Source organism: Passer montanus, unplaced genomic scaffold (assembly GCF_014805655.1).
Source record: "Passer montanus isolate IOZ18808 unplaced genomic scaffold, ASM1480565v1 scaffold289, whole genome shotgun sequence".
NCBI classification, from domain to species: domain Eukaryota; kingdom Metazoa; phylum Chordata; class Aves; order Passeriformes; family Passeridae; genus Passer; species Passer montanus.
This window is the reverse complement of record NW_024367585.1, coordinates 74,804-97,895: the sequence shown is the minus strand read 5'-3', so window position 1 is coordinate 97,895 and position 23,092 is coordinate 74,804. Positions and strand designations below refer to the sequence as shown.

At 49.7% G+C, this 23,092-nt stretch overlaps 1 protein-coding gene across 1 annotated transcript in view; it reads left to right on the top strand.

Annotated features, from left to right (window-relative positions):
* Positions 1-362: 362 nt before the first annotated feature.
* OTOF (otoferlin) overlaps positions 363-23,092 on the top strand; it is a gene marked incomplete at its 5' end in the record, with an annotated part of 35,247 nt that continues 12,517 nt past the window's right edge. The window contains 14 exons of the mRNA XM_039713357.1: positions 363-479; positions 3,024-3,176; positions 5,489-5,623; positions 6,604-6,765; positions 7,720-7,839; positions 9,033-9,194; positions 11,161-11,323; positions 13,470-13,600; positions 14,185-14,214; positions 14,965-15,117; positions 16,402-16,468; positions 18,856-18,992; positions 19,785-19,919; positions 20,035-20,172. Coding sequence (XP_039569291.1) covers positions 363-479; positions 3,024-3,176; positions 5,489-5,623; positions 6,604-6,765; positions 7,720-7,839; positions 9,033-9,194; positions 11,161-11,323; positions 13,470-13,600; positions 14,185-14,214; positions 14,965-15,117; positions 16,402-16,468; positions 18,856-18,992; positions 19,785-19,919; positions 20,035-20,172 — 1,803 coding nt within the window. The remainder of the gene's footprint in view (positions 480-3,023; positions 3,177-5,488; positions 5,624-6,603; positions 6,766-7,719; positions 7,840-9,032; positions 9,195-11,160; positions 11,324-13,469; positions 13,601-14,184; positions 14,215-14,964; positions 15,118-16,401; positions 16,469-18,855; positions 18,993-19,784; positions 19,920-20,034; positions 20,173-23,092) is intronic.

Genomic DNA, 23,092 nt, shown 5'->3' with positions numbered 1-23,092 from the left:
GAGAGCTGGACAAGGAGCTGGTGGCTTCTCCAGCTGGCATGGCCAAGGTCACCAACTCCAGTGGCCAGCTGCATCCTCGAGAGTCCAGAATTGTTGAATTCCACATGTTCATGTGGAAGCTCCAAGGGTCATGAGATGGGTGACAGCAGGAGGGGCACCTTCCTCAAGCCACCCCAAAATTCTCCAAGCTCAGGTGACACCGTTGTGGTGTCACCTTCTCCTGGGCTGTCTCTACCCTCTCAGGAGCTCTGACATGCCAAGGTCAACAAAAGGGTTTCTGAAGGTGTCCATCCTGACCTGGTGGGATTGAGGCGCCTTTCCTTGGTCCGAGCTGTGTCCTGATGTCCTGGCTGTCCCCACAGGAGAACATGGCCCAGCAGGCCACGGCCCTGCGCTCCCAGGTCAAGAGGAACACCATGAAGGACAAGCTGAAGCTGGTGCAGAACTTCCTGCAGAAGCTGCGGTTCCTGGCGGATGAGGTGAGTCCCTCAGGGGCAGAGGGGGCTCTGGCTGGGGCAAGTCATGGAGACAGAAACATGGAATGGATGGATGGATGGATGGATGGATGGATGGATGGATGGATGGATGGATGGATGGATGGCACAGATGGATTATATGGATGGATGGAACAGATGGATTATATGGATGGACGGAACAGATGGATGATATGGAATGGAATGGAATGGAATGGAATGGAATGGAATGGAGACCTCCAAGGGCAGGAGAGGTCCCTCTGCAAGGAGCCATTCCAAGTGCATGGGCTGCCCCATGATCCCTGTGCACTCCTGGGTGGGAATGAGACGTTGTAAAAGAAATATAAGGTTTTCCCAAGCAGGGACAGAGCTGGGTCCTCCTGCAGCAGAGCTGAAGATGTTTCAGCCAGTCCCAGACGTGGAGGGATCCTGTGGATCCCTGGGAAATCAGGAATTGGAAAGGTGACACATCAAATCCCAGACTGGTTTGGGTGGGAAGGGATTTGAATTCCCATCCAGTTCCAACCCCAGCTCCTTCCACTATCCCAGGGTTCTCCAAGTGCCATCCAGCCTGGCCTTGGACGCTCCCAGGGATCCAGGGGCAGCCACAGCTGCTCTGGGAATTCCATTCTTGCCCCTCCCCACCCTGCCAGGGAACAATTCCTCATTCCCAATCTCCCATCCAGCCCTGCCCTCTGGCACTGGGAGCCATTCCCTGTGTCCTGTCCCTCCATGCCTTGTCCCCAGTCCCTCTGCAGCTCTCCTGGAGCCCCTTCAGGCTCTGGAATGTTTCCATGACATTTTCCCAGTTTAGGACTGGCTCAGAGGGGGTTCTTGTCCCTCCCTGGAGCTGCAGCTGTTCCACCTCCTGCTTCCAATTCCCATGGAAGACTCCCAGTTCTATCCCTGGTTTCAGCCAGACCTTCCTTGATCCTGACCCAGCCAAGATCTGGAGAGGAGGGGCCCAGTCCAGACTGGGAATATCTTCCCTAGACAGAGATGAGGAATGCCCGCTGCCCTCCCCTCCCCAAGTCTGCTGAAGAAGGAGAGAACAAAAACCCTTCAGTCTTCTATATCCCAAATTTATATATTTTTAAACTTATAACCAGCATAAATTATCAACATAAATCACACGAGACCCTGTTGAAACCCTAGATACTAAGAATTTTAAACTTTCTGTGCTGAAAGGTACAGATCCACAAGAGAACACTGCATTTAATCTGAGGCTGTAAAGAAGGCTTCCAAAATAAATCTATAGCATTGGTTTACGGGTGTGTAGTTAGTTAGAAGTGTGTGATATCACAAGGTGGAAAATGTAGAGTTTGGGGTTTTAGAATATAATAATAAATAAAAAGCAAAATGGAGGTTTTAAGACAAAAAAAATTGTTCTTCTTTACCTTTTTCTTCCTTCTTCTTCTTGAGTTTAAGTGGTATTTTTTAATTAAACAGAAAAGTCCGCATTACAGATTTTGAGTGATGAGTTATTAGATGAAAAGAGAAAATAATTTAGGTATAATTTCTTAATTAAATAGTTTAACCTTAAAAGACCTTATAACAAATAATAGTTAAGCATTTTACACCTTACTAATAAAAACCTACAGAACTCATTGCTGTGAAACTATAATATTAATAAAAAACAATAAATACCTAAATCTAAACACAACTATCATCTCAAATACCTTCAATCCCAACCACAAGACTCCATTTTCATCATGTCAAAAAATTGGAAAAAGCCAATTCTTTATTCACATAACTCATTTTTATACAGTTTTACAAACCTCATGTGTGACTCCAGTGGGTTAGGAACTTTCTTGCCAATTACTTTACTGGTTAGTAAAAGGCATTTTACTTGTTTTACTTGTTTATTAACAATTCTTAAATTGTTTACAAATTTTCTTCACTGATTCTCATGGGATAGATTTAATGTCTATGCAGGTGCCAGTTGTTTTTCACCCAGGAATAGATTGTTATGTTGACGAACTGCTCACACCAGGATTGTTTCCACATGGGAACTTGCAAAGCGCTGGCTTGACAAGGCTAGATCTAAAGCAAGCCTGATTTTATGAGGCCTTTCTTTTATATTTTTTCTATTTTGCTGCGTCAACAAATCCCAGTTTCTTTCCTGATGGGCTTATCTTTGAGCATCTTTTTGGGTGTGGGAATCTCCAAACAATTCCAGTGCCTCCAGTGTGGCCTTTCTTCTATAATTTTTCTATTTTGCTACATCAACAAATCCCAGTTTCTTTCCTGACGGGCTTAGCTCTGAGCAGCTTTTTGGAGTGGGAATCTCCAAACAATTCTAGTGCTCCCAGTGTGGCCTTTCTTTTATAATTTTTCTATTTTGCTGCATCAATAAATCCCAGTTTCTTTCCTGATGGGCTTATCTTTGAGCAGCTTTTTTGGAGTGGGAATCTCCAAACAATTCCAGTGGCCCCTGGAATCCACCTTCCATGGAATCTGTTGGATTTGCCTCCAGCAGCTCTCCAGCCCCACCGGTGCCTCAGTGGTCGGAGCTGGGGCACTGACGGGGCTCTCCTGTGGCATTCCCAGCCCCAGCACACGATTCCAGACGTTTTCATCTGGATGATGAGCAACAACAAGCGCGTCGCCTACGCCCGCATCCCTTCCAAGGACATCCTGTACTCCATCGTGGATGAGGAGATGGGCAAGGACTGCGCCAAAGTGAAGACGGTTTTCCTCAAGGTGAGGATCCCTCCGTCCCAGGCGAGCCAAGAGGAGGGAATTTGGGAGATGAGGATGACAGAGTTGTATCCATTTTTTCTGGGGTTTGAATATTGGAGACATGTGATCCCTACTCTGCTGGGAGTGGTGGAAATTGGCTCCTACAGAGGGTGAAGCACTGAATTTACCCAGTCCAGTAAGTGGGAAATGTTTGGGAAGAGGGAGATGTTTGATCCAGCTGGAAATCCAGAGAATTTCTGGCTTAGTGTTGTGGTTTGAAAAGACAGATGTCTGCTAAAGAAGACAGGAGCCTCCCCTGAAAAAAGAGAATGTAAACGCCTTCCCTCCAAATTATTGTAATTTTGGAATTAAAGCCCTCCTTCCCACCCATCAGCCTCCTGTACACCAGTAAGGAGTTCCCATGGGATGGGGCATGGAGGGGGTGGGCGGGAGCCTGGCTGGGCACCCCTTGCTCCAAGGACTTCCAGGAACTAAGGGGGACATTTCCAGTTGTCCCATGAAAGATGGGAGGTGGGAATTGTGTCCCCTCATCCCAATCCTGTTCAGAGTTTTTGTTGTACACCACACAAGGATGCCAAGGAAATTCCATATCCATTTGGGATTCATGCTTTGAGTTGAGACCCTTCACCCATGACCAAATCCAGGCTCCTGAGATGTGCCTTGGATGGGCTCTGTCCTGATTTAGGGCAAATTTGGGAGAGAACCTCCAAAATTGTTTTCTCTAGAAAGCAGATTTAAGCAGCCCTTCCCCCAGCCAGTTCGGGAGAATATTTCCCTGGAAGAAAAGTGGAGAAAAATTTTATTTAACAGGCAAAGCATTCACCAGCACACAAAAAAATGAACAATATCGAACAATAAAACCTCTGGCTGCTCCAAAGGAGATGACAAACTCAGAAAGTTCAGGAAAAATACCTCCTTGGAGAAAAGTGTTATTAAACAATAAAACCTGAACAATATTAAACAATAAAAATTCTTGCCATTGCAAAGGAGATGACAAACTCAGAAAATCCCTTCTGTGGGCTGCAGCTCAGCTCACTCAGTCTCTTATCAGTCTCTTATCAGTCCCTCTGGCTCTGGAAATGCCGCAGCCCAGGCCCAGCCCGGTGGCCACAGGTGGAGCTGCCAGTGCTCTTCTGGGTGTTCAGTCCAGAGTAGGTTTAAATAGTTCCAAAAAAAAATTTGAAAAACCCCACCATCCAGGGAACTCCTTTGCCTCAGTTAGCTAAAACTAACTAAAAGCAAAGGAGAGCTCTGTCCTGCTGTCTGTCTGTCCACAGACAACACAATCCAGGAGCAGGAATGTGGAGGAGTGAGTGCAGTGTCTGAAAATAAACTGCGTGCTTCTTCTCCCCCTGCTTCGCTCTCAGAACCAGTCTTAAAGGTGCAAAAATAATTTCTGGGCTAAACAGATGAATGGGGATACTGAATCGTTAAAACCAAAAATCACGGACAAAGATAGAATGATAGTCAAAGATATAAAGTGGTGTGTTTATTACACTGGCGGGTGGCACGGGGGAGGCGTCTCTTGAAATGTGTGACCACACTGCACAAGGATTTTTGCCTTCTATTTATTTCCCAAATTAATACATATGCACAACTCCAGCACCTCCCATCTCTACTTTGCATTAAAATGAGGTTTTTAGTCCTTCACACGTGCACAGTTCTTCTCTTGAATTGGGTCAGTGGTCTCAAATTGGGTCAGTGGTCACAGGGATGAAGTCAGGAAGGTCTTCATCAGGTCTCTGCGACCTTCTGGCACTATCCAAGGCTTCTTGCTTTGTGATGGATTAACAGAGTCCAGGTGCTGGGCATTATTCTACTGGTTTCAGTACAGTAAGAGCGAAAATGAGGGATGCAGGACTTCAGGCAGCTCTTCAAAATGCAGTTTATTACATCCAAGACATGACAGCAGCCCAGGGTCGTGGGTGACAGAGCCTGTGCAGGCCTGGGGACACTATAATATAATAATCAGGCTTCTGAAACATGAATTCAAGATTCTCATCTCGACCCTCGTCCTGGGACCCTCAAACATAACCATAATTCCAGGTGATTTCCTGCTGGTTTAGGCAGAACTGAGTCATGTTAAAGTGATTTTTCAGTCTTCCCTTCACAGTCTGAGGGTTGCCAAGCTTTAGGAAGTCTGGGAACAACCCAGCTCTGCTCATTTGCTATTGGATTGTCTTCCTCAGAAGAATCTCTGGAAGATTCCCAATCCCTCCCTGATCCAAAAAACAGACAGCAGCCCCACCTGCCACCCTTTCCCAGGACCCTGCTCCGTTCCTGGAGCAGTAGGAATATCTCCCATTTCCCAGGTTCTCAACGAGACCCTGTGCCCGACCTGGGACCAGCTCCTGGTGTTCGACAACGTGGAGCTGTACGGGGAAGCTCACGAGATGCGGGATGACCCCCCCATCATCGTCATCGAGATCTACGACCAGGACACTGTGGTGAGAAAATCCCAGGGAATTGTGCGTGGTTTGGATGCCGGCATCTCTCCAGATTTGGGGGCAGAGGATTTGGGGAGCTTTTTTTCCTGATCCTTAGAAAATGGTCCTTCCAAATCTCCCACGGAGCCTCTGCCGCTCATAAATCTCAGTTGTATCTTATTTTTGGACAGGGAAGAAAGAGGCTGTAACCAAGGAGTGTTTCCATTTGGGAAAACCGCTTATCCCTCGCCTCCTTGCTGTCCCAGCCTTCAGCTGTCCCAAACCTCCTCCAAGGAGTCAGGACTGAGTTTTCCCAGAGCTTTGTCATCCCAAGGCCAGAGCACCAATCCCACTCCTGTTCTGACCACGGTGGGAAGAACCACGGGACTAAATTTGGAATATCCATGTTGGATCTCCAACCCCAAGGGCTCCTGGGGAGATTCACAGGGCTAAATTTGGAATTCCTGGGCTGGATCCCCAATCCCAAGGGCTCTTGGGGAGAACCACGGGGCTCAATTTGGAATTCTCATGTTGGAACCCAAATCCCAAGTTCTCCTGGAAAGAACCACAGGGCTAATTTTGTAATTCTTATGTTGGATCCCCAACCTCAAGTGCTCTGGAGGAGACCCATGGGGCTAATTTTGGAATTCCCATGTTGGATCTCGAACCTCAAATGTTCCTGTGGAGAACCAGGGGGCTAATTTTGGAATTCCTATGTGGGATCCCCAACCCCAAGTGCTTCTGGAGAAAACCACCACAGGGCTAATTTTGGAATTCCTATGTGGGATCCCCAACTCCAAGTGCTCCTGGGGAGAACCACAGGGCTAATTTTGGAATTCCTGTGTTGGATCCCCAACCCCAAGTGCTCCTGGGGAAAATCACAGGGTTTGTCTTGGAATTCCTGTGTTGGATCCCCAACCCCAAGTGCTCTTGAGGAGAACCACGGGGCTAAATTTGTAATTCCCATGTTGGATCCCCAACCCCAAGTGCTCTTTCCGTAGGGAAAAGCCGACTTCATGGGCCGGACGTTCGCCAAGCCAGTGGTGAAGATGTCGGACGAGCAGTACTGCCCGCCGCGCTTCCCGCCACAGCTGGAATATTACCAGATCTACCGCGGCAACGCCACAGCCGGGGACCTGCTGGCCGCCTTCGAGCTGCTCCAGGTGCCAGCTGGACAAAGGGGTGGGAAGGATGGATGCAGGGTTGGAAGGGAGAGGGGATTAATTTATGGAGAATTGGGTAACAGGGAACAATCAGGAATAACTGCCCCTTCACCTGGTCATTGGTCTGCTGGACCTTTGTTGTTTCTCTTGGATGGATCAACCACTTGCTCATCAAAGACACCTGGAAGGGTCCAAGGCCAGGTGGGATGGGGCTTGGAGCAGCCTGGAAAGGTGGAAGGGGTCCCTGGCCATGGCAAGGGGTTGGGATTCAATGGTCTTTAGAGTCCCTCTCAACCCAAACCATTCCATGATTCATAATATGGCTGTACCAGAGTTAAATTCTTCCACTTTTGTGCCTCGTGCTCTATCTGCTGAAATGCTTTTCCTATCTCCTCTCTCTGCCAGGGCAGGTGTTCATCGAGCTCTTTTTCTCCCAATTTTCCTTGGACTGAGGGAATGGCTCACATGGGATATTTGATCTTTACTGACCCCTGGGCTGAAAATGGCACCTTAAACCTGCTCCTAGGCTGAGCTTTGTGACCACAAAACTCAGTTTCCTCACACACAGCCCAGCAAGTGCAATTCCAGAATGGAACAGTCCTGGGATGGGCTGCATTGATGAGCTGAGAAGTTTGGATTGCTCTGGGGACTGTTCTTTGTGGAATTCCCAGCATCTTATGCTCCTGTGTTTTCCTCTTCCCAAAGCACCTGTCCTGAGCTCTCAGCCCTCTGAGAGACCCCAGCTCCAACAAATGGGACCAGTTCCAGCTGAGACACAGCCCAGCTCCCTCTGGAATTTGTCCCTGCTCATGGCAGGGGTTGGAATGAGCTGATCTTTGAGGTCCCTTCCAACCCAAACCCAATCTGTGATTCCACAATTCCGTGAGAAGGACCAAAAACTGCTTCCCAGCAGCTCAGAGGAGCAGATGCTAATCCATGATCCACCTCTTCCAGATCGGCCCTGGGGGTAAATCAGACCTGCCCCCCATCGACGGCCCCACGGACATGGACCGAGGTCCCATCCTGCCCGTGCCTCTGGGAATTCGGCCGGTGCTGAGCAGATACAGAGTGGAGGTAACAAACGTCCTGCCTGGAGCAGGAGAGCATCTCCAAGGGTGTTGGAAGGGCAGGAGGGAGCTGGGAGTCAAGGATCTGTCCGTGGTGGCCGGACTGGGAACCAGGCTGCAGAATCCCTAAAAAAACCCAGGGAATTGGATCATTCCTTGCTGTCAAACCTGGGCAGGACAGCGAGTGAACAGCACTTGGGCTGAGATGCAGTTCAGGGAATGTTAGAGATGGACATGGAGCTGGATCATCTGTTCCCAAAGCAATCTCATAGCTCTGGGGTTCTGTATCCTATCAGCCTCAGTCAATGAAGATGGGAAGACTCTCATATATCCAGGGATATCTAAAGGGGGATTTTGTATCCAAAATACTGTGGGCACAACCCAGGGCAGTGCCCGTCCCCTGTGCTGGCACTGCTGGGGCACCTCCAGTGCTGGGGGCAGCTCTGGGCCCCTCCTGCCAGGAGAGACCTGGACTCCCTGACAGGAGGGGACAGCCAGGGAGGTTGGGCTCTGGATGTGGCACTCAGTGCTCTGTGCTGGGGACAAGGTAGGGACTGGTCACTGGTTGGACTCGATGATCCTGGAGGACTTTTCCAAATGATTCCATGGTTTTGTGATGTGTCCCTTGGAGGTCCTGGTGGACATCCATGACCCAGGCAATGCCCACAGGGATGTTCAGGGCACATCTCAGCCCTGGGTGAAGGTGTCTCTGCTCAGGTGAGGTGCCACTGACCAGGTCCCCAACGGGATTTTGGCTCCTGGTTTTCCAAACATTTGCATCATAATAAATGTTCCTCACAATTTTAATACAGCCGTGGGGAATGAGGAGGTGGGGAAAAATCTCCGTTTTGGGGAATTTTGGATGGTGGCACTCTGTTATCCCAGGCTGAGTCAGGGAAGTTTCCCCAGTGACACTGATTCCATTGGGACAAAACAATGGCAGTGCTGGATCCAGAGCCACCACAAATGGACAGAGCAGGATTCCCAGGGCAGGAAAAGGCCAGGAAGGGAGAAAGGCAGGAAAATGTCACCGGCAGCAGGCTGGAGACCTTGGGCTGCAGGGTGCCAGGAGGAGACACCTCAGGGATCCACCATTGTCCTGTGATGACATCAGCAGTGGGATCCCTCTCCTTGGAGATCCAGCTCCTAGGGATCATCCCTCTCACATTCACATGCTCCCTCCTCCTCCTCCTGCCCTAGATCTTGTTCTGGGGGCTCAGGGACCTGAAGAGAGTGAACCTGGCCCAGGTGGACCGGCCCCGCGTGGACATCGAGTGTGCCGGGAAGGGCGTCCAGTCTGCCCTGATCCAGAACTACAAGAAAAACCCCAACTTCAGCACTTTGGTCAAGTGGTTCGAGGTGGTGAGTGTGGCCCAATCCCTCTGATCCCTCAGCTGGAGCCCAGAATTTCTGGAGCCCACCAGGGCTCCAAGCCCTTTACTCCAGTTTTCCCAAAGCAATGGAGTGCACAGACACCATTCCTTCACCTGAGGGCTCCCAAACCATGATTTACTGGAGAAGTTCTGGAATTCTTCCTCCAGCATGATCCCACTTCTGGTCTTCCCAGCATGATCCCATTCCTAATCCCTACTGCCCTATCCAGCAGGATTCCATTCCTAATCCCTACTCCCCAGCATAATCCCATTCCTAATCTCTACTTCCCAGCATGTTCCCGTTCCTAATCCCTACCAGCCTTCCCAGCATGATCCCAATTCCAGTCCCTACTGCCCTCTCCAGCAGGATCACATTCCTAATCCCTACTGCCCTTCCCAGCATGATCCCATTCCTAATCCCTACTCCCCAGATCACCTGAGGGCTCCCAAACCACGATTTACTGGAGAAGCTCTGGAATTCTTCCTCCAGCATGATCCCACTTCTGGTTTTCCCAGCATCATTCCATTCCTAATCCCTACTCCCCAGTATGATCCCATTCCTATCCCTTCGCCCTAGCATGATCCCATTCCTAATCCCTACCAGCCTTCCTAGCATGATCCCATTCCTAACCCCTTCTCCACAGCATGATCCCATTCCTAATCCCTACTGGCCTTCCCAGCATGATCCCATTCCTAATCCCCAAATGCTGCCCATCAATTTAAGTCCTGTTCCTGTATTTTCCCTGATCACAGCCACGATTTACTGGAGAAGCTCTGGAATTCTTCCTCCAGCATGATCCCACTTCTGGTTTTCCCAGCATCATTCCATTCCTAATCCCTACTCCCCAGTATGATCCCATTCCTATCCCTTCGCCCTAGCATGATCCCATTCCTAATCCCTACTTCCCTTTCCAGCATGATACATTCCTAATCCCTACTGGCCTTCCCAGCATGATCCCATTCCTAATCCCTCCTGCCCTTCCCAGCATGATCCCATTGCTATCCCTTCTCCCCAGCATGATCCCATTCCTAATCCCTACTGCTCTTCCCAACATGATCCCCTTCTTAATTCCTCCTGCCCTTCCCAGTATGATCCCATTCCTAATCCCTGCTGCCCCTCCCAGCATGATCCCATTCCTAATCCCTACTCCCCAGAATGATCCCATTCCTAATCCCTACCAGCCTTCCTAGCATGATCCCATTCCTAACCCCTTCTCCACAGCATGATCCCATTCCTAATCCCTACTGGCCTTCCCAGCATGATCCCATTCCTAATCCCTACTGCCCTTCCTAGCATGATGTCATTCCAAATCCCTACTCCCCAGCATGATCCCATTCCTAATCCCTACTGCTCTTCCCAACATGATCCCCTTCTTAATTCCTCCTGCCCTTCCCAGTATGATCCCATTCCTAATCCCTGCTGCCCCTCCCAGCATGATCCCATTCCTAATCCCTACCAGCCTTCCTAGCATGATCCCTTTCCAAATCCCTACTCCCCAGTATGATCCCATTCCTAAACCCTTCTTCCCAGTATTATCCCATTCCTAATCCCTGCTTCCCAGCATGATCCCGTTCCTAATCCCTACTGCCCTTCCTAGCATGATCTCATTCCAAATCTCTACTCCCCAGTATGATCCCATTCCTAATCCCTCCTCTCCAGCATGATCTCATTCCTAATCCCTACTTCCTAGCATGATCCTGTTCCTAATCCCTATTGCCCTTCCTAGCATGATCTCATTCCATATCCCTACTCCCCATCATGATCCCATTCCTAATCCCTGCTGTCCTTCCCATTCTAATCCCACTCCTAATCCCTGCTGCCCTTCCCAGCATGATCCCATTCCTAATCCCTACTTTCCTTCCCAATACAATCCCATTCCCAACCCCTCCTGCCCTTCCCATCCCCAAACCATCCACTCCCAGCCCTCAGTGACCCTCCCTGCGCTGCTCCCCAGGACCTCCCAGAGAACGAGCTGCTGCACCCGCCCCTGAACATCCGCGTGGTGGACTGCCGCGCCTTCGGCCGCTACACCCTGGTGGGCTCCCACACCGTCAGCTCGCTCCGCAAGTTCATCTACCGCCCGCCCGACAAGAAAGCCCAGCACTGGAACATGGCAGGTACCAGGACTGGCACACGGGGACCCCGTCTGGGACATCCGCGGGGACAGGAGGGAGGTGGGATGGGCTGTGAGACCGTGAGATGGTCGGCTAACCTGCGGAAATTCTGGTTTTGGGTCCAGAGCGCCACAAAAACCCCTAACTTCAGCACTTTGGTGGTTCCAAGTGGTGTGAGGAGACCACTAAAAAATTTTGTAGTAAAAGTGAAAAGAAAATAGGACTTTTAGTTTTTTGATCTTCAAATTATTGTTTATTTTTCTCTAATTAAAAATTCTATACACTACTTATATATACACTATATATATCTACTTATATGTATATATCTCTTTATCTATACACTATATATTTATATATACTATTTACATCTTAGCATATTAAGAAAACACCACTAAAATTTACAAACCACACAAATTTTAAATATTTTGAAACTATTTTATTTAATTAAATCTTAAAATGTAATTTATTTCTACCTTTCTACCAATAATTATTTGTTATCTACACAACATCTACATTGTGATTCTTTCTAACCAATTACTTTATACTCCCAACACTATAAAAAATAGAATAAATTAAAAACAAAAACCAGATCAAACAACACCCAAAATCCATCATCTTATCTCCTACCCACCTCCATACTAAAAACCCAAAACTCTAAGTTTTTCACCCTATAATAAGCTATTTTACACACCTATAAATTCTTACTATCCATTTTACGCACTCATAAATTCTAATTAATCCCAAAGTCTTTGAAACTTTCTCCATAAACAAAGATCAAAAACATTCTCCTAAAAGTCAAAACTTCTCAAAACAAAACAAAACAAAAACAAAAAACAAAACAAAAAAAAAAAGAAAATAAAAGAAAAAAAAATTCCCTATTCCTTAAGCTCCAACAAGGTTGACCTCCAACATCTCTGCAGCTTCAGGACTCGAGTCCCCAGATGTTCCTCGGGACAGGGACAGGATGTGGACACACTCAGTCCCCGTGGTGCCTGTAAAGAGCAGAGGTCCAGGCCCCTCTCGATCCCAACCACCCCAATCCATCAGTGTCCACAGGAAAATCCATCCCAGACCCGCTTCCCACCCATCACAGCAGCTGAGGGCTTGGGAGCCTTGGGAATTACTCCTGTCCTCTCAGTTTTGGGGCTGGAGGCTGGGCGAGATTCCCAAGGATATGTCTGGTCCCTGCTGTCCTTCCCAGCATGATCCCATTCCTAATCCCTACTGCCCTTCCCAGCATGATCTCATTCCTAATCCCTACTGCCCTTCCCAGCATGATCCCATTCCTAATCCCTACTGCCTGTCCCAGCATGATCCCATTCCTAATCCCTACCAGCCTTCCCAGCATCATCCCATTCCTAATCCCTCCTCCCCAGCATCATCCCATTCCTAACCCCTGCTGCTCTTTCCAGCATGATCTCATTCCTAATCTTTTCTTCCCAGCATGATTCTCTTTCTAATCCCTACTCCTCTTCCCAGCATGATTCCATTCCTAATCCCTCCTGCCATTCCCAGTATGATCCCACTCCCAGTATGACCCCACTGCCCTTCTCAGCATGATCCCAGTTCTGGTCCCTACTGGTTTTCCCAGTATGATCCTATTCCTAATCCCTACTGCCCTTCCCAGCAGGATCCCAATTCCTAATCCCTAAAACACTGCTCCAAACAAGGTGGTCCCACTGTGCTCCGGCCCAAATTCTGTGGGATCTCACCTGAACTCTCAGTTTCTGGCCTGAATACTGCAGAATCTCACTTTAAATCTTGATTCCCAGCCTGAATCCTGTAGGAACTCACATGAACTCTCAGTTTCTGGTCTGAATCCTGTAGGATCTCACTTGAAATCTCAGTTCCCAGCCTGAATCCTGTAGGATCTCACTTTAAATCTTAGTTCCCAGCTGGAATCCTGTAGGATCTCAGTTTAAATCTTGGTTTCTAGCCTGAATTTTGTAGGATCTCAACTGAACTCAGTTTCTGGCCTGAATCCTGTAGGATCTCACTTGAACTCTCAGTTTCTGGCTTAAATCCTGTAGGATTTCATCCGAACTCTCACTTTCTGGCCTGAATCCTGTAGGATCTCAACTGAACTGTCGGTTTCTCCTCTCCACTGTCCCTCTCCCTTGTTCTTTCTCCTTTTCTGTCCTCTCTCCAGCCAAACACCTAAACGGCTACCTGGCCATGACCAGCAGGGCCCATCGTTCTCGCCCCACAGGGGAGATCGTGGTCAACATGGAGCCCGAGGTCCCCATCAAGAAGATGGACACGATGGTGAAGCTGGAAGCTGTGAGTGTCCATGTGGCAGCACCTCCTTCCTCATGGAATTGCCAATTTCTGTGGGATTTCACCCAGAATTGGGGAGGCAGCGTGTCCCAGGGGTGTCACACTCAATGTGCCTGTGCCCGTTTTTGTGCCCAGAATGGGAATTTCAACTCTTTTTCCCACACTTCTGCTCCAGAGCTTCCTCTGGGTGGGAGATTGGCAATGAGGAATTGTTCCCTGGGAGGTTGGGAGGGGCTGGGCTGGAATTCCCAGAGCAGCTGTGGCTGCCCCTGGATCCCTGGGAGTGCCCAAAGCCAGGTTGGATGGGGCTGGGAGCACTCTGGGAGAGTCCCTGGGAGGTTGGGAGGGGCTGGGCTGGAATTCCCAGAGCAGCTGTGGCTGCCCCTGGATCCCTGGAAGTGCCCAAAGCCAGGTTGGATGGGGCTGGGAGAGTGTAAGTTTTCTTTCCCATGGCAAGGGGTGGAATGAGATGAGCTTTAAGGTTCCTTCCCACCCAAACCACCCCGGGACTGATGATTTGCACTCAGCTGAGGCTGTGTCCTTAACCTGCTCTCCCTCTCCCTGTTCCCTTCCATCCCGGGCGGCAGAATTCTGATGCAGTGGTGAAGGTGGATGTGGTAAGTGGTGGATCTTCTCTGCACCCCTGCTCCCAACCCCCTGCTCCCTCTTCAGTGACACTTCTGATGGACCAGGCACCCTCCCCAGACTGAGCCAGGCAGGGACATCACCCCTCTGTCTCACGACAGAGACACAGCAGCGCTGTCCCCTCAAGGGATGTGGCAGTGGCCTCATCCCTGCAGTTTGGGGAGCTCTTCTGGGCCAGGAATTCTCATTCCAGCTGTCCCAGGGCTTCTCATCCCAGCTGTCCCAGGACAGGCAGTGCCCTGTGGGAGGGATTTGAGTATTCCCACCACAACCAGGTACCAGCTGGGAAAGGTTCCCTTGCTCCACCAAGGGGACCCAAGGTGCTTTGCTGGGCACAGTTTGACTCTTGCCATGGAAGTTTCCAGAGATGTAGCCTGGGAAATGCATGGATAAATAGGATGATGGAAGTGGGGAGGTGTTGTGGGACTGCCCCATCTCTGTAAGTGTCCAAAGCCAGGTTAGATGGGGCTTGGAACAACCTGGAATGGTGAAAGGTGTGAGGATTGGAATTGGATGAGCTTTAAGGTCCCTTCCCACCCAAACCATTCCGTGATTCTGGCACTTTCTCCAAAACCTTGGTCACCCTTGGGTGTTCTGTGGCTGTAAAAGGGAGAAAGTTCATGAGGCTCCCAAGCCTGGGGCTTCATTTTTGTACTTCCAGAAATGATTCCCTCTCACCTGATCCCTCCCCTTGCCTGTCTGTGCTTGCCTTTTCCCTTCAGACCGAGGAAGAGAAGGAGAAAAAGAAGAAGAAGAAGAAAGGAGGAGGAGGAGGAGGAGGTGGAGGTGGGGAGGAAGTGGAGGAGGAGGAGCCAGACGAGAGCATGTTGGACTGGTGGTCCAAGTACTTCGCTTCCATTGAGACGATGAAGGAGGTGGGTGAGGAGCAGCAGGGAGGGGTATCCAGGGGGGATGGTTCCCTTCCTGAGAGGTCTCCCCTAACTCCAGCTCCTTCCAAAACCTTGGGGCTGGGCTTCTTTATGTGTGGAAACCCTCCCTCCTGAGGACCCCCCTGGTGGGGAGAGCCCTCAAAAGTTCTGTGCCAGGATTGAGAGACAAATGAAGAAGAAGAAGAAGAAAGGAGGAGGAGGAGGAGGAGGTGGAGGTGGGGAGGAAGTGGAGGAGGAGGAGCCAGACGAGAGCATGTTGGACTGGTGGTCCAAGTACTTCGCTTCCATTGAGACGATGAAGGAGGTGGGTGAGGAGCAGCAGGGAGGGGTATCCAGGGGGGATGGTTCCCTTCCTGAGAGGTCTCCCCTAACTCCATCTCCTTGGGGCTGGGCTTCTTTATGTGTGGAAACCCTCCCTCCTGAGGATCCCCCTGGTGGGATTGAGAGACAAATGGACTTTTGGTTCTTTTCGGTCTTCAGGTTGTTGTTTATTTTTGTCTTATCAAAAGTTAAAAAAAAAATCTCAGCGTACAAAGAGAGGGCACCAAAAGTCACAAAACACACGGGTTCAAGGTCTTTTAAAGCTATTTTGTCCAATTAACGCTTAGAACCTATTTTATAGAGGGCACCAAAAGTCACAAAACACACGGGTTCAAGGTCTTTTAAAGCTATTTTGTCCACTTAACTCTTAGACCATATTTTATTTCTACCTTTCTACCAATAACTAATTATTTGTCTGTCCATGAAATACCTGCATTGCATTTTTTTCTAACCAATCCCTCTTTGCCACCAACACTGCAGAAACTGGAGCGGATGAAGAACAGGAAGGAGATCAGACAACACCCAAAATTCTCCATCCTGTCTTCTATCTATCTCCATACTAAAAACCCAAAACCCAAGTTTTTTATCCTGTGATAAACTACACTACTATCTATTTCACACACTCGTAGATTCCAATTTATCCCGAAATCTTGGAAATTTCTCCATGGATGAAGATTAAAAGCGGTGTTCTCAGGACAGGCAGAGAAACATTCCCTGTGTCCTGGGTTCCAGAAATTGTGGAATCCCAAAATTGTTCAGGCTGGAAAAGCCCTTGGAGACCATCGAGTCCGACCATTTCCTGGCACTGCCAAGGCCACCACTATGTCCCCAAGTGCCACATCCATGTGGCTTCAAATCCCTCTAGGGATAGGAACTCCACCACTGCCTGGGACAGCTTTTCCAGGAAAAGATTTTTCCTAATATCCAGTTGTTTCCTTTTTCCCCCAGCAACTGCGGCAGCAGGAAGCGGCCGCGGCAGAAGCAGAGGAGAAGGAGGAGATGGAGATTGGAGAAGGTAAGGCTGGGAGGGAGAGAGGGAACACAGCAGGGAAAGGTGGGACCAGGATCCCTCTTGGTGCTTGGACATCCCTTTGGGAATCTGCCACGGCTCTCCAGCCAAACCAGACACTCCCGGCGTGTTGTGTTTTCCCAAAAAGGGTCAATTTTTGTGGGTTTTTGCAGGGTTTTTCCCTCCATGTTGAACATTTTGTCTGGTGTCCTAATGTGGGCAGTGAAGACAAATACACAATCTAGGCAAGTTCTCTTACCTAATTTATCAATTTATGTAATTTTGTTCTCTCACCTAATTTATCAATTTATATAATTTTACGCATTATATATTATTTTTCACTTACAATAATTTTATAAAATTATGAGATGAATGATGCCCTAAATGTGTTTTTCTCTGAAGGAAGTTGGGTCTATAGGTCAGGTGGGCTTCTGACCTTACCTAAATTTGGGGGAGACTAATTTCGTCCCAGAAATTATGCCAACCAAGAATTCTGGGAGTGGTTGGACAAGGGTGACTTTGTCCATATGGCCACGCCACCAGCAGGACTCGGAAGGGTATCCCTGAGGAATTCCACCCTTGCTGTCCATGTCCCCATGACAGGGGGCTGTTGTTGTGCCCAGGTGATGCAAAACCCTTCAGCTGAGTAAAATTCTGAGCATGGTTTCTTTTGGAAGATCAATTTTTGTATCCCGGGAAAAATGTGGTCTTGTCTTGCTGAGCTTGGAGATAACTCTGAGCAGGTTCTTCCGGGCTTGCACTGGTGCCCTGTGTGGTTTTATTTCTTTTTAGAATGATCTATTTCCCTTGGCTCTCCACTCCTTTCCCCTTGCCTCATCCATGTTTTTCCATCTCTCTGTCTGTCCCCATCACTAGATAATGTCCAACCCTCATGAAAGCTGGCAGAGGCACCAAGGGACAGAGACTGCAGAGCAGGGAGGAGTTTCCTTTGAATCCACCTTTTCCAGCAGCCTCTTCCCAGATCTCCGTGGCTGGTGGTTGCCCCAAATGAGACTCTGGTGACTTGTGGTTGCAGCTAATCCTGGACAATCTGAGGGCAGCAGCATCAAACACTGTCCCCTCTGTATTCCCAGGCTGAGGTTCCCCTCCCCAGGCTCCATAAAGCAGGAGAAGTCTCTGGCAGGAGGAAGAAAATACACAGAATTCCCAGAATTCCAAGAATGACCAGGTTGGAAGAGATCTCCAAGATTATCAAGTCCAACACAGCCCCAACATCTCAGCTAAACCCCGGCACCCAGTGCCACATCCAGACTTTTTCAAACACACCCAGGGATGGTGACTCCAACACCTCCCTGGTTCCTGGGATTTTCCAAAATTCTCCAAATTCCCAGAACTCGCAGAATCACTGGGTTGGAAGAGACCTTCAAGATCATCAAGTCCAACCCATCCCCAACACCTCAACTCAATCTTGGCCCCAGTGCCACATCCAGGCTTTGTTAAACACCCCCAGGGATGGGGACTGCAGCACCTCCCCAGGCAGAGCATTCCAGAACTTTATCACTCTTTCTGTGAAAACCTTCTTCCTAATATCCAGCCTAAATTTCCCTTGGTGCAGCTCAAGGCTGTGTGCTCTGGTTCTGTCAGTTCCTGGAGAAAGAGCCCAGCCCAGCTGAGCACAGCCACCTTTCAGAGGTGGAGAGGGTGATAAGGTCAACCCTGAGTCTCCTTTTCTCCAGGCTGAGCATCCCCAGCTCCCTCAGTGGTTCCTCACAGGGTTTGTGTTCCCAGCCCCTCTCCAGCCTCATTGCCTCCTCTGGACACTCCCCAGGTCCTCAAAGTCCTTCCCAAACTGAGGGGCCAGAGCTGGACACAGCACTCGAGGTGTGACCCCACCAGTGCCAGGTACAGGGGCAGAATGATCTCACTGCTCCTGCTGGCCACACCATTCCTGCCGTGGGCAGGACCAGGTTTTCTCACCGCTGTCAGAGGGCTCTGTCCATGTTTTGTAGTCATCCAAGTGATTCCTGCTCAGATCAGCCCTGGAATTCCCTGCACAGAGATCTCCGGGCTGCTGGACACACTGAGATCCAGAGCCAAGGAAAGAGAGGGTGGGGCTGGGATGGGACTTGCAGGCAGCAGCAGCTGGCAGATTTCATGCTTCTCTTCTTTGTCCAAGCCCTTCCAGATCTGCCCCATCTCTCCTCACTCTCATTTCCATTCCCTCCCTTCCTCCTCTCCATCTCCTCCCTCCGCGCTTCTCCGCCCCTGGTTTCATGCTTCTCTTCTTTGTCCAAGCCCTTCCAGATCTGCCCCATCTCTCCTCACCCTCATTTCCATTCCCTCCTTCCCTCCCTCCTCTCCATCTCCTCCCTCCGCGCTGCTCCGCCCCTGTACTCGGAGTGACACCAAACTTGGTGACTCTCCCATTAAAGGCTCCAAGGCCCAGGTGAAGAACAAGGACAAGGACAAGGACAAGACCAAGGCACCCAAAGATGACAAGAAAAAGAAGCAACAGCCTGTCCCTGAACTCCCTGAGAAGAAAAACAAGCAGAAGATTGATGAACTCAAGGTACCGGGGTGCTTCTGAGGAAGTACCTAGTTGTGGGGATGATGTGCCTTGGGACATCTCTCCTAGGCATTTATCTTGGGATGAGGCTTCCCAGCCTCTCTCTATAGCTGGAGGTCACGAGAAAAGGGATTTTCCTGGGATAGGCTCATCCCTGGGGCAGCTTGGAGGTGTCCCAGCTCCAAGGGAGAGTTTTCCTACTGGCCCAGCCAGGATTCAGGACAGGGGTGGGCTCTGGTTCAACAATCCCAAGGATTTCTCAGGATTCATGTCGCCTGTGGTTCTGGGGTTCAGATGGGGTTTAGACCTGGATTTTGCACAGAGCAGGAACAATGGCCTCACCCATTGCTCCAAGATTCCCTCTTTCCAACCCAATAATGCTAGAGATCTTTCTCCTTCCTAGAAAAATTAACCACTGGGAGCTGAGGTGTCCATGTTCACAGAATCCCAGGATCACTGAGGCTGGAAAAGACCTCCTAGACCATCCAGTCCAAGATGTGCCTGATCCCCACCTTGTCCCCAGCCCAGGGCACTCAGTGCCACACCCAGGCCTTCCCTGGACACCTCCAGGCGTGGGCACTCCAAACCTCCCTGGCAGCCCCTTCCAAAGCCTAACCACCTTTTCCATGGGGAAATTATTCCCAATATCCAATCTGAACCTCCCTGGCACAGCTTGAGGCCATTTCCTCTTGTCCCGTCCCTTGTTCCTTCTGAGCTAATTGAGTACTCCCCACATCTTTTGCTCACCTTTTTTTTTTCCCAAATTCCTTCCTTTTAACTTTTTTCCCACCTCAGGTCTTCAACAAAGAGCTGGAAACAGAGTTTGACAACTTTGAGGACTGGCTGCACACTTTCAACCTGCTCCGGGGGAAGATTGGGGACAATGATGACAACGCCACGGAGGAGGAGCGGATAGTGGGCAGGTTCAAGGTGAGTGGTTAGGAATGCCAGCTGGGATTTTGGGGAGGTTGTTTTGGGATGGGTTTGCCTCCATGAAGGCCCTGAGCAGCAGGACTCAGTTGGGCTTTGCCCTCCCTCACACCAGGGCTCCATGTGCGTCTACAAAGTGCCGCTCCCCGACGACATCAGCAAGGAGGCAGGGTATGACCCCACCTTCGGGATGTTCCAGGGGATCCCCAGCAACGACCCCATCAACGTGCTGGTCCGAGTCTACATCGTGCGGGTGAGTGGGAATTTGGGATGTGTCAGGTGGGATCTGGCACTCCCTTCCACCCGGAGCTGGTCCTGGTGCCGTAGGGATGGTGGGATTCAGCTCCAGCGCTCCAGGACTGGTGCCTTGAGAGGCTGGACAGAGCTAAAGAATAAAGCAGGGGTTTATGAAAAGGATCTCCTCCATGGATCCACCTTGGGCAGCACAAGAGCCCAGCCAGGGCTGCACCCAAAATGAACCCAAATGGTCCCAAAATGCACAAGCATTCACAGGGTCTCTCACTGTGATCAGCTCTGCTCCATTTGCATATTGGATTTAATTATCCAGTTACAGCTTTAGCCCATGCAGTCCCATCCTTCTTGTTTTTCTCTCTTCAGCTCATGTTGTTTGTGCTCTTGGGGCTGAGATTTGGATCATTTGTCCTTGGTCCCCAGCTGGAGCAGGAATTGTTTTGTCTCCCTGCTCTGTGCAGAGAGCTCACCATCCCCTAATATGAAGCCCAGACCCACACACCAAAGCAGCACAGAATCTGAAAAATAGAAAATCTAAAACCTGAGGCATCACCAGTGCTTCAGGACCCAGGATGCAGCTTGAGGACTGAAGCAGCTCCTTGGTTATGGAATGGTTTGGGTGGGAAGGGACCTTAAAGTCCATCCCACTCCACTCCCTGCTGTGGGCAGGGACAGCTCCTACTATCCCAAGGATATCCAGACCCAACGCTGTCTCCAGGGCTGTGTGCTCCCAGCACTGGGAACAGGACAGATCCAAGCTCCTGCCAGATCCAGAGATGCCTCTCCAGGAGGTGGGATGGACCGGTGTGTCCTGGTGCTCAATTGCCATGGATAGTTTGGATCGACCTCTACTGTGAGGTGTTGGTTCATTCCACAGCCATGCCACCATCCCAGTGATGGTTTGGGATGGGAGAGAATGGGAGAAAAAGGGTGGAATGGGATCTGACAGGACTGAGGAGATCCTTCTGAAGGACATGGCACCTCCTTGAACACGCGTTCCGTGATCATTGACGTGATCCAGCCAATGCATTTTTTGTTTATATATGGAATGTGCTCTGGGAAAAGTCACTTCCTGACCCCTGAACTGGTCATCCCCCTGTCCCCAAGGGTGGGATTCAGCAGCCAGGCACTTGGGAGGGATCTCCATCCCACTGGAAGCACCTGGGCTGCCCTTTGCCACCACCTTGTCCCAGTGTGTTACAAACAGAACCTACTTTTGACTCCGTTTCCCACCAGCCTGGTTCTCCATCCAGAGCTTCTTCCCGCTGGGATACGGAGTCTCCCATCCATCACCAGGCTGGAATAGCAGACACCAGCTTGGTCAGCCCCAAAACCAGCCAGGACTGGGTGGATGTGTTCTCATCTGCTGCTGTGCCATGCGTGGAGATGGGACTGGAGAGTTTGGGGTTCTTCACCCCCTCTCTGGGGAGAATCCAGCATGGAGAGGACACGAGGGGAAGGGGATGGATGTCTCAGCATCTTGGCCAGGTTCTTGCTGGGGGTGTTTCCTGAGAGTCTTTTTCCTGCCTCTGCTGAAATTCCAAAGATCCCTGTGCTAACATCTCAGGACAAAGCCAGTTCCAACCTCTCCCTAAACTAGGACAGGGATTTACATGAGGCAGTAATGTCCCCATTTCAATCCAAGACACCCTATTTCACCCCCTTTTCAATCCAAGACACTCTGTTTAGGGGCCGAAGTGACTGGGTGTTCTCAGGGTGTAGGAATGTGCCTCCTGTTGACGGAGTGACCAAATTATCCTTTGTCTGCTTAAAAAGGAAAAAAAGCCCAGGAGTTTTTCCCCAATTTAGGTACAAAGACACCTCATAGGACCTTTTGGACTTCACCTCAGACCTGGGGCTGTCCAATTGGACAGAGGCCAAGAGGTCCCACCTAGGTAATTCACTAGAAACAGAAGAGAACAAAGGAAATAATCACTTTTGTAGAGTGTTTAGAAGGAGAATAAACCTCTTGCCCCTGGCTCAGGTTTTTCTCTGAAAGAGCTTTGTTATTTTGCCTTTTATTGAACCTTTTTCTGTTTCCAACACTACCTCAGATGCCATCCTGCTAGTTTTATGCCGTTAGGGGTAGCTGAGCTATCTCAGGTGTGATGGGTTCTCTGAGAGCTCAAAAGACCTGGCTCAAAGAGAAACCCATCATCAGGGATGGAGAACGGGCCCATCCCTGAATCCTTGGCTGCTGTGGACAGCGCTGACCCATCCCACCTGTTGTTTCCTGAGAGTCTTTTTCCTGCCTCTGCTGAAATTCCAAAGATCCCTGTGCTAACATCTCAGGACAAAGCCAGTTCCAACCTCTCCCTAAACGAGGACAGGGATTTACATGAGGCAGTAATGTCCCCATTTCAATCCAAGACACCCTATTTCACCCCCTTTTCAATCCAAGACACTCTGTTTAGGGGCCGAAGTGACTGGGTGTTCTCAGGGTGTAGGAATGTGCCTCCTGTTGACGGAGTGACCAAATTATCCTTTGTCTGCTTAAAAAGGAAAAAAGCCCAGAAGTTTCTCTCCCAATTTAGGTACAAAGACACCTCATAGGACCTTTTGGACTTCACCTCAGACCTGGGGCTGTCCGATTGGGCAGAGGCCAAGAGGTCCCACCTAGGTAATTCACTAGAAAAAGAAGAGAACAAAGGAAATAATCACTTTTGTGGGGTGTTTTAACAGGAACAAGAACCTCTTGCCCCTTGCTCGGGTTTTTCTCTGAAAGAGCTTTGTTATTTTGCCTTTTATTGAACCTTTTTCTGTTTCCAACACTACCCCAGAAGCCATCCTGCTAATTTCATGCTGTTCAGGGTAGCTGAGCTATCTCAGGTGCGATGGGTTCTCTGAGAGCTCAAAAGACCTGGCTCAAAGAGAAACCCATCATCAGGGATGGAGAACGGGCCCATCCCTGAATCCTTGGC